The sequence below is a fragment of the Planococcus citri genome, chromosome 2 (assembly GCF_950023065.1).
Source record: "Planococcus citri chromosome 2, ihPlaCitr1.1, whole genome shotgun sequence".
In the NCBI taxonomy this organism is placed as follows: domain Eukaryota; kingdom Metazoa; phylum Arthropoda; class Insecta; order Hemiptera; family Pseudococcidae; genus Planococcus; species Planococcus citri.
This window is the reverse complement of record NC_088678.1, coordinates 28448324-28464319: the sequence shown is the minus strand read 5'-3', so window position 1 is coordinate 28464319 and position 15996 is coordinate 28448324. Positions and strand designations below refer to the sequence as shown.

General features: G+C 34.6%; 1 protein-coding gene across 1 annotated transcript in view; it reads right to left on the bottom strand.

Moving 5' to 3' along the window:
- LOC135835348 (eye-specific diacylglycerol kinase-like) overlaps positions 1-15376 on the bottom strand; it is a 700104-nt gene extending 684728 nt beyond the window's left edge. Inside the window, exon 1 of the mRNA XM_065349562.1 lies at positions 14560-15376. Coding sequence (XP_065205634.1) covers positions 14560-14612 — 53 coding nt within the window. The 5' untranslated portion in view covers positions 14613-15376. The remainder of the gene's footprint in view (positions 1-14559) is intronic.
- Positions 15377-15996: the final 620 nt, after the last annotated feature.

The following is a 15996-nucleotide window of genomic DNA, read 5'->3' as shown; positions in this document are numbered from 1 at the left end:
TAATGAAAAAATTCTTTCAATTTCCTGAATAGGATCATCACAAGTATCACTTTCACTCACAGTTCACCCCCCAGCCCCTTGAAGTCACCTCGATAATGATAGACTTATTTATTTGATTATCGTCAAAAATCGAGGAAGCAAAAAACCCAACTGGGTCAATCTTGGAACTGAATGATATAGTTTCATTAGATGTAATGAATGAGTGAAATCATAATTCCACAGAACACCTCACCCCCTTGGAGGGGGGGGGGGTACACATTGATAAAAGTTGGTATAAAATACAGGAACCCATGCTCCATTTTTGGATGAACATATTGATGGTGGAGCTTTCACAAAATGAAATCACGAAAAGTATGTAAGGGCGGACCAGAGCGTTTTTTTACAAATTTGATAGGTAAACTTGTTTTGGAAAAAAAATGCTCTTAACGGGACATACATATGTTCAGAAAATCTGCAATCCAGTCATCAAATCTGTTTATCACACCATGGATATTCTTTCTCGATATTTGTCACCAAATAGTTACATCCCGCAAAAATTAGCAGTAGGATTGTTTTTCTGCAGAAATATCGAAATAGGTTCATCTACCACTTTGGAAAGCTTTACACAGTCACATTGCAGCACTCCCTGGCATTTCATAATGTTCAAGCATTCATGAAGAGGTCACTATCCCTCCTCGATCATAGATAATGAAGTTCTACACCATGAAAATTGCACGAGCAGAAGTCGTCGTTTACAATCATGAGATTGTGTCTAGCTTATGACTACCTACTGGATTCAGAGGATTTGAGTTTCAGTAAAAAGCTTTCAACTGCTGTTCAATCACAACTCTGAACTTATGACAGTTTTGAGAAATTTCTGCTGAAGTCGATATTCTTTCTCGATATTTGTCAACCAATAGTAACATCTTGCAAAGGTTAGCAGCAGGCTTGTTTTTCTGCAGAAATATCGAAATAGGTTTATCTACTGCTGTGAAAAGCTTTGCATAGTCAAATTGCAGCACTCTCTGGCGTTTCATAGCGTTCAGGCATTCATGAAGAGGTCATCATCCCTCCTTGATCAAAGATAATGTAGTTCTACATCATGAAAATTGCATGAGCAGAACGTTACGAATGAAGTGTGAAATTTATTCATTTGTGCTTTAGAGATATGAGAAGCTGACATCTGAAAGTCCTGAAAAAGCTCAGGCATTCTTGTATGTGTAAGGAGTTATTATTTTTCATAACTAATCATTGATTCCAGTTGAGTAACCTGCATCATCACACAAAAACTTCACACAAATTACGAATGATGTGTGAAATTTATTTTGATGAGCTTTAGATATTTGTGCAACTAAAAGTGAAAAGTCCTGAGTAAGCTGAGGCATGCTTATGTACACATTTTATAATTTTTGTACTTTTTACTTCAAGTAAAGTGTATTCTCATTATATGCAGTACTTGATGTACTCGTATCTCATGTTTTAGCCACTTTTACCAAACCAGTTGATCAAAAAATGAAAAATCGCTCTGTAACCCCCTATGTATACCCTTTGTGATTATATTTTATGAAAGCATATTAACAAATTCATAAATTTAAAAATGGAGCATATTGGGGCATATGTTACCTCAACTTTTTCCTATTTATGCCCCACTAAAAATGGAATAGAACTCATCAAGGATTCGCTTTCAATAATCAGGTGTGTGGAATGCGATTTATATAAGATTACCTCAAATTTGGGCCAATTAAGTATTTTGCTTTTTCGTAATTTACAAAAAAATGAAAAAATTGACCCCTCATTTACGGAATAGTTTTGAGGGGCAGGGGGGCATACAACACATTAAAGTGATATTCATATAAGTCCTATTCAATAAATTGAAAGCATTTTTTTGAATCACTTCCAGTTTGGTCCAGGCCTTTAAGGGTTAAGTAAAATCAGTGAAATCCAAAATACATTTTCAAAAGCTATACTACCCGGTAGATTCTTGTTGATTATACATCTGCCAGAATTCAGATTCTCGAGAGTCTGCAGTCAAAATCCGTGTAAATTAAAAACAAACTTAGGTAATAAAATTCCTGAAATGAAAATCCACAAAGAGAAAGAATGAACTATATAGATACAGATGAAAATACACAGAAAAAATAATAAATTCAGTAAGTAATTCTCAAACAATCATCCGCATTGTCTCCATATTTTTACCCTCTTTTTCCTCCACCTTTTCTAAAACCAAAACTTATCAACTCACTCGAGCACAATTACGTCAAAAAAAAACCTCCAAACAAGCTGAAAATTTAACTCGCTCGCGTATTCTGACACGAGAAACCAATTCACTTCACGCCACCTGCGTCAAAATTTGCGGATACATCTCCATCTGATTAAAATCCCATACATCGAAACAATCCTCGAGTAAATTAGCCTCGTATTATACACTGTAGGTAAGTCGAACTGACGAGACGACAAACTATACGGATGACGTGCTCACGTAATCACAATAGCCGAGTAAATTTACTTAAATTATACGTTCGTTAGATCCCATTCTTCGCGCGTATAATACGATACAAGTAAGCATATATTGTACATACATGTACCTAACGTAATGTGCATACAGAAAACGACGACTCACCACACATCTCGACTTGGTTCGTCGGTGATACCTTCCATATATACGCAAATTATACTCGCGATAAATTACCCAGCACAAAAAATATCATAGGTACCAGAAATCGTGATAACTTTGCTAGCAAAACTACATGGAAAAAATTACCTTCAACGAAAACATGTGAGTTAAATTTATACGTACAAACAAATGTGTTCGCAAAAAAGTACCTAGGTATAAGACAGCCACGCAAGAACCGCGATTGAAAATTATTTTACACGCGATGTCGCGTCATATGACGTCGAAATGGTTAAACGTAGAGGTACTTTGAATATTGTGCTCTTCAATCTTTATCTAATAAGTACATAAATAAATACAATATTCGGGTACAGGATGACTAGAAAGTATCGTCGATTGGAGAGCATTATCGACGTGATTGAAAGGTTTTTCGAATAACTTTTTCTAAGCACAGAAATCATTTCAAGTAAGTAAATAATTTTACATTTTCTTCGAACAATTTAATCGAAATAATAAAAGCAGTACATGCTGCATACTATTCGAAGTTTTGTATTCCTAGGGAACCAAAATAATATGGTTCAATTGCATATAGGTAGTAATAGTTTTTCAAAAAAAAAAACATTACCAGAAAGTTGGTTTGTAAAAGTCACAGGGTCTGGTTAGATGACAGTAGCAGCCTTTTTCGAATATTTTGCAAAGGCATTCATCGATTACAGACGAGTGTCAAGTGTGGCGAATGGCGACAATGATGGCCAAAAATCTTATACTTGACTCTAAAGCTCAGCAAACTCATGCTAAAAATAGATCCGAGTTTTAATCTATGTACATAGTACATAATAGAATACATAATACCAATATCTACCTTCCGCCATTGGGTACTAGGGTGAGTCGATTTTGATTTTTTTTTGTTATATGTAAAATTTGAGAGGAAATTCGATAAAAAGTTGCAGGGGGGTCTCAAAAAACTGCATGAAAAATCTTGGGTCCTTGACTTGATTCAACCATTAATTTTCTATCTGGTCAAATTTCAAAATTTACATTGAAAATTTTGAAAAAATGATTTCAAAAAATTTCGTTACTCATTGATTAAGTATATTATTCAATTAGAAGCGAGAACGCAGTTTTTGACATTTTTTCACCTTTTTGAATATGTCAAAAATCGTACCTATCAATTCAATTTCGCACGTTATGCAAACCCCCAAGACAGTTGAAAAAAATCAAAAACTTTTTTCTTACTTCTGAGCGTATATAACATACTTAATCAATTAAGTATCACATTTTATTTCCAAAATTTTTAAAAATGATTTTCAATGTTAATTTTTATTAAGTCAGAGATTCAACGTTTCACACAGTTGATGGATGAAGTATCTCTTCTTTCAGATTCATCTGAAAATGATGATAATTTTGATAAGAATAGAAGCGCTATGACTGTTAAAGAGGTGGACCCAGGGTTGAATTAGACCTAAGATCGACTTAGTGCGTTTTTACGAGAGCTGGAATTTTCAAAAAAATTTCTGGAGGGTCCAAAACAACTTGAAAGCACTTCCAATCGACTCAGCATGTTGAAATTAAATGGTATAAAGCCAATTGTAATTTTCCAGCTGCATTGGGTAAAATTCTGTGGGAATTATAACTTTCAAACATCTACTAAAGGCTCCAGCAGATTTTTGCAAGTTGAAAATTTCAACGAAATGTTAGCCCAAGGAGTTGAAACCCTAACATTATCATAATTTTTGCATCCCGAGTCCCTAAGAAGTGAATTCAGGACGTTCTGGGTCTCCAGCCATATTTTTAAAATTTCTCAAGTTGAGAGCGTTTTTTTTTTCGAGAGCTGGAATTTCCAAAAAAAAAAAAAAAAAAAAAAAAAAAAAAAGGAAATTATAATCGAACGATGAAACGAGGCTTAGTAACGATAGTTTAGGTGGTAAGCACAGCATTTTTCTATCACTGAAAAAGGATGTTAGCCCGATAATTTTCATTGATAAACACGATATTTTTCATTGTTAGCACGATGTTTCTCATTGACAAAAGAAAGCATTGGCACTACAAATTTCTCTGTTAGATTAGTTAGTACTACAGAAAAATTCCTCATGGTTTGAAGGGGCGCAGGGTTAGGATACCCGTCAACCAATAATGGCTTGGAAGCCACAAACGCAATTATAAAGAGGGAACATACTTTAAGGGAAAGATTACCTGTAGGACAGTTTCTTCGAGGACTGACTGACTTTGTGACAAAATGGGTTCTACAAAACGATACCTTCTACACTACTTCAAGTACCTTCAAATCAGCGATCACGCTGAAAATCGTCAAAACTTCCAATTCCAAGCAAGGAAAGTGGAACAATGTCGATGAATTTTGCAAATGGACAAGAGGAGTGTGGCAAATGAGCACTGAAACCCCCGATTCGCGTCCAAAAGAATGTACTTGTCCATACTACATGAAGAAGTTGACTTGCAAGCATGTGCTTGGCCTTCAAATTCGATTAAATATTGTGCAGGCACCGTTGGCAGCACAATCGATCCCATTGGGTCAAAAATGTAAACGAGGTCGTCCGGCGTTATCTCGTTAAGCTTTATTGAAGTCAGTGTCTACTGGAACACTATCCTTATTTATCGTGGGCATCATTTATCTTTTATTCCATCAAAAACTTCTCGTGGAAATTGTCAATTTTTTATTGTTCTTACTATCTTATACATCGTGGACACCACCTAATTTATCGTTCATTTTTTAAGAAATGGCGCAATACATTTTGTTATTGTGAAATACACTTTTTTATCGTGCAATCCCCTTTTTCATCGTGAATACTTATTTATCGTGCTAACCCCCTTTTTTAAAGTAACGATAAATTGCACCAAAAAAAAAATGCCTGGAGGCTCCAAAACAGCTTGAAAACACTTTCAATCGACTAAGCATGTTGAAGTTATAGGGTACGAAGTCAAATTAAATTTGCCAACTGCATTGGGTAAACTTTTTGCGGAAATTACAACTTTCCAAAATTTACTGGAGGCTCCAGCAGATTTTTGAAAATTTAAAATTTCTAAAATGAAGTTGTAGAACTTCCTTCAATAATCAAGATTGTCCTATTTCAATTTATTAATCTAATTTATACGATGTCTCATTATTTTTTTGGTACATATCAACATCGGGACGTCCGATCGTTTTGCTTTTATTGTGGTGAGATGGTGAACAACTCTACAAAAATGTCGATTCTTTTATCACACAGAGTGTTTGGTAGTCATATTATACGACAGTATTATTCTTTCTCCATTAGGGAGTTGAATCAGGCTCCTGATCACAATAAAATCTCTGTTGAGAATGGTTTTATGCGGTTTCAGTGTTTTATGTTTTATCAATTCCCTCACAATTTTCTTTCCCATATTTCATTGGACTACACTATCATTAATTGTTGAGGATATACAATTGTACATATGAGTATAAAAGAAACCACTTTTCAGTATTTGTGTGTTTCGAATCTGATTTTGCGAATTAATAAAAAATCAATTACAAAATTGGGTCTTTGTTATGCTAAAATGTGGAGATATTGTTGTGGAAAGTCCGTTGAAGAGTAAGTACGTATAACTAAAAAATGATTGCTAAGTAATAAATTCATATTTTCATCAAAGCAGTGATGCCATCAGCGAGTCATCAGCTAGCGAGCGCAAGACTAAAATATGTACAAAAAAGACAACTGTAAGTAGGTAAGCTATTTAAACTGTTCATGTTGACTTTTTTAGATACTACTAGGAGTAACACAAAAGTTCCTCGTGTTTTTCAAAAGATTTCAAACTTTTGTTGAATTAAGCTTCGATAAATTGAAAGGATTTGTTTATTGGTATATTATTCACTAATGAGAAAAATGAACTAAGAATCGTATTTTTTTCATTCTTGCATTTTCATCGTTAGTGGGTATACTTTCATCAACACAGAAACGTATTCAATATATATTATTTGTAATTTAATCCTGTCCTGAGTCCTCTCTCTTTCAGAAGTGCCAAAGTATGAGGATAAAATTGAATTACATGAATACCTAAACGACTACCCAGAAAATATCAAGTAGATAGGTACCTGAAAAATCCGAACTGTCCGAGACGAGATCGATGGAGACGATGGTCAATCAAATGTGACCATCTGTATTCATCTCGCGAAGCATTTGGTTTGTTCGTTGTATGTAGGTATATGTACGATGAATCACATCGAGGAATGATTAAGGAAATGATGCATTTCATGAGTTGGAATAGGTAGGTTAGGTATATCGTACATACGTTATATCAGTACTACGATGCTCGGGCCACTGTTATGAAACCCACTGAATATACATATTTTGTTATGCTGTTGGAATTAAATTAGAACTGTACCTCCCATTTAAATAATAAAACTCAGAAAGAGAGCAAAAGGGAATTACTTTCTACCAATTAACGAAAGGACGCAAAGGACAGAACTCAACTCTCTTCTTGTTTTGACTTTTATACTAATCTATAATTACGTAGATTTGATGGTCAACTGGTATGAATCTGCTCATCATATTACCTATAAAGATGGTTGCTCATCCAGCCACCTCTTATCATATAGCCCTAAAGTTTAATGCCAAATACTTGGAAAAAAAATCATCACGCGTTTGTTTAACATCGATACAAGCTCGATCTCCTTGTAAACACTCGCTGCACTGATACTACGAGTATAACATGTCTATGAGATCTGCAGCAGATACATACAACTGATACAACATCCATACAACCGCGTATAAGTAGATAGAGAATTCTCCCAAGGGTGACAGTGGGAAAAGACTAAGTCGAGGCGAGGATAAATCGCTCGAAATCCGCGGATATTTCTTATCACGTGTCAATAATAATTTCATAGTCGGTCGTTTCTGTTTCAAGCGAATTCGTTAATGGTAAAAATAAGTCCACATTGACGTAAATGGTTTCCAACTATTCTTAAACCGAATTCATTATACGTGCTTTGTAGCGACGAGCGGTTTATTTTCACACGGTATAGTTATACTGCATATATGTATAGTTATGGCGTCGATCGATCATGATGATGAGACGGCAGGCAGGGGCTAAACCGGCGAAGAAAATATGACATAATGTACACTTTTAGAAGTGAAAATATTCGCTGAGTAAGGGCAAGAGGGGATAACGTGTATCAAATTGACGTTGAAAAATAATCGCCAGCGTCACAACGATTCTAATTAGAGCATTTTTCAGGTATAATATATCACTCCATTGCTGACCATCTTAATTACTATGATGCGAATAGCGACAATTTTAGGATATTTTTGAGTACTTAAAAACTGATTACGTAATGTACCTAATGGTTGGTTTTTGCATTAATTCGACATTTATTTTTCACTAAGTAACTAAATAATCAGTGGAAAAATAAGCAATTTTTTATTTATTCATTCATTTGAGTGGAGGTTTAAACATCGATAGAATTATTTTTGTTTTTTTTTTTTACAGAAGCAGATGTTGTATTGAATTTCTTATAGTCATGGGCAGATTTCAATGTCGATGATATAATTCGCCCTCCGGTAAGTATATCATACCGAAGGGTCCGCAGACCATAAAATTCAAAAAGAAGACATACCCACGAGAGCAAAAGAGAAGTCGAAAAACCGTTATATTTACTTTCTACCCCTATTGAGGACGAAGTAGATACATTCAAATTAACATACATAGGTATAAGCATGTAAGCTGCAAAGGATAATAGAACTCAACTTTCTTGTTTATTTGATTTTTACTGATCAGTGTTGTGAATATTTTACTCTCGTTTTCCTTTACAATATAAATTTCAAGTTAGGTAATAGGTACCTATTACTTGGTTAATAATTTAATTATTAATGCGGCGAGTTGAATTAAAAAAATTACTCACATTGGTTCGCTTCGCTGAAAAAATTTAGTCATATGCACTCAAGTATATTTCATAAAGTACAAAATCGCCTTTAAAACAGCTGATTTGAATTTTTTAAATTGTAAAATGATAAGAAGAATCCAAAAATGAACTTTGGGAGCGGAAAATAATTTGTATTAATATAACTTGTAATAAAAATTGAACTAAATTAAGATAATGACAAATAATTATTTTTTTTCAATTACAGAACGTTTTCCTCATTTGCTGGATTTTTATTTTATACACAATGACGATCAAATCCTTGGTACAGAATCAATCCAGCACTTCAAACTGAAATCCCATCATACCTAAAATCCCATCATACCTGATATTGAGGTCCAGCGGTAAATCAAGTCCCAATAAGTAATTTTTTTTTTTTTGAAACATTTTCATACAGTAGCTAATTACCAAAATTCATTATCATACGCATTCAAACACTCATGAGCATTGAGCACAGGAAAGGCCAGCTTACTGGTTAGCTCACTTTTGTTGATTCATCTCGGCTAATGAGGAAAATCGTCAAATTTATTGCGGTTTTTGGGGTTTGGGCATGGAGTACGATTACCTATTACCACTAGAATCAGTGTCCATGGCATACAAAATTATAAGTAGCTTTAGGAACATGGTTTGTATAGGAAGCAGAAGAAAAAAAAAATTGGCAAAACCAAATAAAAAACTTCGAAGCTAAATTTAGAAATGAAAAAAAATACATCACAAGATTATTTTTTCAAAATATTGCCTCATATTGTAATTCGTGGTAGTTTAACAATTTTCTACCATATTATTCAGGCTAGCTAGCAGTTACTGAAATTTCAACGATTTCAAACTCCATAAACCAACTAGTCATTCACTCGACAAGACGAATCTCAAAAAATCCTTATTTTTCCTGTTCCTTCATTCGTCGATAAGACATTTGAAAGTAAACGGGAAAGCTTAAGATGAAAATCGACATTTTCGAAGAATATCGAGAAGTAAGCACTTACGTTTAGTTTGAAAAAGATTTGAAAAATTGGTTCAAAATTTTGCAGAAAATTAGGTAGGTAACTAAAATTTATCCCAAAATCACATAATACCCTCATTCGATGTATTTTCAAATGAATGGAATTAGTTGGTGCCAGTGGCGTGTAGCCAGGATTTTCTCAAGGAGGGGGCAAAACCAGATTTTCAGGCATAAAAAATCGAAATGAGGGGTAATTTTCTGGAAACCTGTCCTGATGTGTGGTGATTTCAAGAAAATGAAGGCAAAATTACTGCTCGAGCGAAGCGAGAGCGAAAATTTTTACAAAAAATGAGTCCGAACAACAAAAAAACATCCATTTTTGCATGTTTTCTTTCAAATTTTCGCTCGCAAGTGGGGGGGGCCATGGCCCCTTTCACCCCCCCCCCCTTGGCTACGCCACTGGTTGGTGCAAAAAAATTGACTGTATAACAATAATTGGGTACCATATAGTGAAGTTTTCAGAAATGTTGTCCTAGTCTCCTATAATTCTGAAAATATTTGACGAAACTGCACCTCGCAATGATGAGGTACCGTACCAACCGTAGCGGTGAAAATTAATATTGAACTACATAGATTAAATTATTTTGATACTAACTAGATTACATTAAAAAAAATTATTTTGATACTAAGATTTAATCGCATTAATACTGAAGTAAATTATTTAGATATTTTTTTCGAATGGTAAAGCATTAAATCCATTAAATTATTTTTACAACAACGTGATCAGTCTTTCAGATGAACGATTTTTACTGACCAGCGAATCTCACGAAGTGTCCCTCCAAGTTCAGGGATTTGGATAGAAAGTGGTCTCAGTGGTAGCCCTTAGCCCAAGTACCACGCCATCGCCATTAAAATTCAAACTGACAGTTTTGAGTTTGACTCCCATAGTAAAATTTGGAATTTTCAAATTTTCAAAAACCGCCGTTCCGACGCTCAGGTTTTTCCCACGGCGTTATCGTGGCAAAATTTTGACCCACGCGCTTGACCAAGTGGCATGTTTTATTTTCCTTTTCAACTAAATTTTTCGAAATATTTTTCAACGATGGTTCATATTCTTCATTTTTTATGAAAATTTGAATAATGTTTGAAAGATGTAGCATGAAAATTTTAGTCGAATTGGAAAATGAAACAAGTCCCTGACAAGCGCGAGGGGTAAGAATTTTCCCACGACAACACCGTGGAAAAAACCTGACCGTCGGGGTAGCGATTTTTGACAATAATTTTAAAATTCAAAATTTAACAATGAGAGCTAAACTTAGGTACAACTGGCGGCTAAAATGTTAATGGTGTAGCACTTGAGCCTGGAAAAGCTATCACTGAGACCAATTTCCCTCCCAATATATCCTAGGAACACCATCAAACTGTCATCGCATCGGGAGTATTTGAATCTTGACACGAACTAGGGAATGAGGAGAAGTTGAATGTCCACAGGGCAGAGAGTTATTATTGCAGTACCTAGTTTCACATTTAAGCATCGTATCAACTTTTTCGACACAAAAGAAGTGAAAAATAATACACCTAGGTAGGTGATAAAACAAACTCTCTCAGAATTATTTTGATCATAAAAGCCCCATTCGAAGGAACTAATATACGTATCAATTTTTTTACAGCTGTAACCAATAGGTGCAATGTAGGTTATTTTTATTTCGTGGTTAGGTTACTAGGTATAAAGGAATCAATTCATCATAATTCGTGTGACTGGCAGGGAGCTGGTGCCTCGACAATCGAGGGTAGGGACAGCAGACTGGTCAAAACGTACTAATGAAGTAATGAAGTAACGATCAACGATATATTGCCAGGTCAGTTTGGTATATACACACTGATTACAAAAAACTTACCATCAAACTAGGACTTGAAACCAGTTGAAAGCTACGTTGAGTTTCTGCATTTAGGAGGACATAACTTCTCATTCAATTTGGGAGCAAAACAAATTCAGCGCGGAAAAAGATATACTTTTACTTATTCGAAAATGGAGGAAATATCAATTTTTACACCTAGTTTCATAAACAGAGTAAAATCTGTTTGAATTACTACAGAAGTACATTCGCGAACGAATTGATTCGTATAAGTGACTCGTTCGCGAACAAATCGATTCATTTACTCAATTTTTGATGAATCATTCGCGAACGAATTGATTTGTGTAAGTGACTCGTTCGCGTAGTTGGTGTTGGTGATGGTGAATCATTCGCGAACGAATTGAATTCTTTAGTTATTCATTCATCATTCGCGATCGATTTGAAATTTTTAGTGAATCACTTGCGAACGAATTGAATTTTTTAGTGAATCATTCGCGAACGAATTGATTTGTATAAGTGACTCGTTCGCGAACGACCCGATTCATTTACCTAATTTCTGCTTTTGGTGAATCATTCGCGAACGAATCGATTCGTGTAAGTGACTCGTTCGCGAACGAATCGATTCATTTACTCAATTTTTGATGAATCATTCGCGAACAAATTGATTTGTATAACGTAGTCGCCCCAATAATCGGCATAGTGCAATCTTTGAAATGTAAAAATCAGACTTTGGCAGCAGATTATGTAGAATGAACAATATATTTTAACAATTTGAATTTTTTTTTGTGTAGAGTAACCATTTCTGTTTCCTAAAAAAAAATTCCAATACGTTTTTGTGATAATAACTATTGAATAATTGAATTTTTATTTTCCATTTCTAAAAATTGTGCTTGTACCTATAATCGACAAAAATGTTCCTATGATCGGCAAAATTGCTCCAGTAATCGGACATGGGAATTTTATGTTCAAGAAGTTTTTGAGCAACTTTTGAGACTTCTGGGGGATATTAGCTGAGTGTCCTTTTTAGCTTTTTTTGTTTGTTCAACATTTTCTTTCGATTTGAGGTTTTCCTCTAATTTTTTCTTCTTTGCTTCCAGCTTATTAGCACCTTTTTTTTTAATCTTTTTTTTTATTTCCGTGTTTTTTTTTTAGCCTCAATTCTGTCCTGTTATTATTTTCAATTTCTTGAGCTTTTAAAATTTTGATTCTTCTTTTTTTTTATTGTACAAAATCCACTCTTTGGAAGTGGCTTGTGAAGGCAGTTTTTTTTTCATTTTTTTCAAATTTCAATGTAAACTACTGTTCCAGTAATCGGCGTACTAGTCATCGGCAAAAATTTAATCAACTTTATTATTGTAAGTGTTGAGTAAATTTGTGCCGATCACTGGTATACTATTTCATCTCACAAATACAAATCATTTTAAATTTACAGCATTGGAAAAACATTTAATTAACTCCGATTAAATGAATTTCTATTATGAAAACAATGCTCCAATAATCGGCAGTATTCCGATCATTGGGCCAAGCATTTCGTTTCAAGTACTAGTAATCGGCTTTTCATTTTTCGATTATTAATAATAAATGAAGTGTTAATGATGATACGTCAAGTGTAAAATATGTCGAGAAAGGTATGATAATTAGGTAAAAACATAGTTCCAGCTAGAAAATGAATTTACTTCCAATTAAAAACTTCAAAATGCGCGGGCATCAAATTTTCTAATCTCATGAAATCACATAGCAAAATCATATTTCATCACTAGCCATTAAAAAGTGTAATTTTGAAAGACTTGCCCATATCCTGGATCATCCATGCTTGTTTTATTTGATGAAAAAAAGGTTGTAGATTCAGTTACAATATTCCTCACAATGCTGTGGCTGATGCAACAAATTTTATTTTCCAAATTAGAAGTATGCCGATCATTGGGTACACTTTTTGCAGTATCCGATTACCGGAGCGACTACGTTAAGTGAGTTGTTCGCGTAGTTGGTGAATCATTCGCGAACGAATTGAATTTATTAGTTATTCATTTGCGATCGATTTGAAATTTTTAGTGAATTATTTGGGAACGAATTGAATTTTTTAGTGAATCATTCGCGAACAAATTGATTTGTATAAGTGACTCGTTCGCTAACGACCCGAATCATTTACCTAATTTTTGGCGAATCATTCGCGAACGATTTGAATTCGTTAGTTAAAAACGTAAACAAAATATTTGAAAATATAAAATAATAATTTTAATAAAGCACACAAGTAATTTAACCCCTTATATCCATCCCCCTCCCCTCCCCTTTTCTCCCCTCCCATTCCCATAACTACTATAAAATCAAACAAGAACATTTGACAATAATTTTACTATCTCTAAAAACGATATCTTCTCCAAAACTTCATAAAAAACGTCACACAAACACTGTTGTAATGTGAAGGAGAAGGAGGAGGAGGGGGAGGGGTTAAGGGGTGAATTTCGAAAAATTGATAAAAAATCGTCCAACATATCGATTACATAGTTTCCAACGACGCCCAATTCAGAACCAGCATCGATTCGCTCATCAGAGACACTCTACTCAAAAAACTGGGTAGGTATTTGCACAGTTACTCAACTCAAATCACAAACATATCTCGTCACAAATGCAATTAGTTTATTGTCAAATCAAAGCATTTCTTTTACTCGTTCTATTGCTATAACACCACCCCTTGGTAATTAAGTTATTTAGAATGGCAACGTTTAATTACGAAGACCAACTGCCATCAGAGCCTCAGAGGGTTGCACAGGATTCAACGACAAAAATACGAAAATTAACCATCGCGATGTAATTGTTCATCCCAATCATTACATTATTCGAAATGCAGTGGATGAGGAAAAATGCGAGAAAGCTCGTAGCAATTATTATATTACGTATAGGTAACCATGTAAAAAGCCAGCTAATTAATTTTCAAGTGAAAATTACACTTACACAATTTCTTTTCATTTCCCTTTAAAGGCGAAATTCCCTGACCCATGAGACTGAACTGAACAAAACAAAAATGAAAATAATTCTGTATCATCTGCCCTAAACCTTCGTCATCTTGTCGTATCTCTCATAATAGCTTCGCAAATTACGAATCACATTTTTCTTAGAATCATTTGCATCGCAGTATATTTCTGGATGTTGAAGAACCACCATGTTTCAAACCATGATGACTCGAGCAGAAACATTTTCCACGACAAGAACCTAATCATCAAAGGATGAATTCCACCACTTGTATGTAAAAAACCAGAAGAAAACAAATAACACTAGAACGTACCTTTTAGTAATGCTGAGCTTCTTCTTATATCCGAAGCAATTGAGGGAAAACATACTGATATTCTTGAAGATGAAGATGACGAAAAAAAAAACACCGAAACTCTCGACCAATTACTCGAATAATTCCAATTTGTATCAGATTTATCTCGTCAAACTCACGTGCGATCGCGAATTTCGCACAAGTCGCCAGTCGGTATCATATTTAAACACCGGACACGAAAAATCATCGGTTCATCACTCAAAATATCGCGAAAAACACCAAACTATACGATCCTTCGCCACGCACTGATCGAACTACACACTGAAAACCAATACGAACATTATTCAAAAGCTGGCAAGCCCAAAATTTTACTAAAGATACTAGTTTATTCGTTATCTATTTTGGATAAAACCGGCACTACACGTACGAACGACGAACCATAATTCACGAACTAGCAAGTAAAAATTAGAAAAACAGAACTCGATAGTCGAAGCTCGAAGCTTATCAATATACCTAGGCTTCGACACAATGAACCTAGCACACCGCAAGTCTAAAAATACACATAAAACTGCACATAATACAACGTGAAAAACCACTTGCACAATTATTTGACACTCAAACTAAACCAATTGCACGCCGAAGACCGCATATTACGACTAACGCGCATGCTCAAATTACACGACACGATACAACACAATACGATACACTTCCTGCGCCAGGCACATTCGTGAAAAATTTTCTTTTTAGCTCTCTGACAGACACAGAGGAAATTAATCTGATCGAATTCGACTCTCTTCGACACAATTTCACTCGGATAACTTCGAACCAAAACTAGCACACCGTACATCATTATTATCTAACAGTATAAATGACGAGAAACACGACATAACGTGAAACCGAACTAACCTTCAATTAGTTATTAACCTTGAAACATTGAAAAAAACTGGATTTTCTACACATATTCAGAGGAAATTCGCATTCAGCATTCGCTATATAATAATTGTGGAATAGATGAAGAAATGTGTAGGTCTAGGTACTAATATATCGGATATACGTAAATGCATTCCAAGGCAGATACTTCGGCCACACTTATACAAGTTATTATCTAATTCTGGTATAATTAGTAGGTACGTAACCTTTGCTCGTAAAGTACCGAATATTTTATTAAATCATCGTCAGTATATCTCAGATTTGAATACAAATAAACCATCAACCAGGTTGAACGAGAAAGTGAGAAACAACTAAACGAGAAAATTAATTACTCGTGCATTAATGAGGTGTTTGTTTTGAAATTGAAAGTGCAATGAATTAAAAAATCTGAAATAAAAATGCAATTTTATAGGTACAGGTACCAAGACATGGTATTGAGCAAACAGGAGGAAGGAAGAGGGAAGACTGTCGTGGATACAACAATGTTTCAAAGACAGTAACGACAGAATTTTTTTGAAAATACATGAG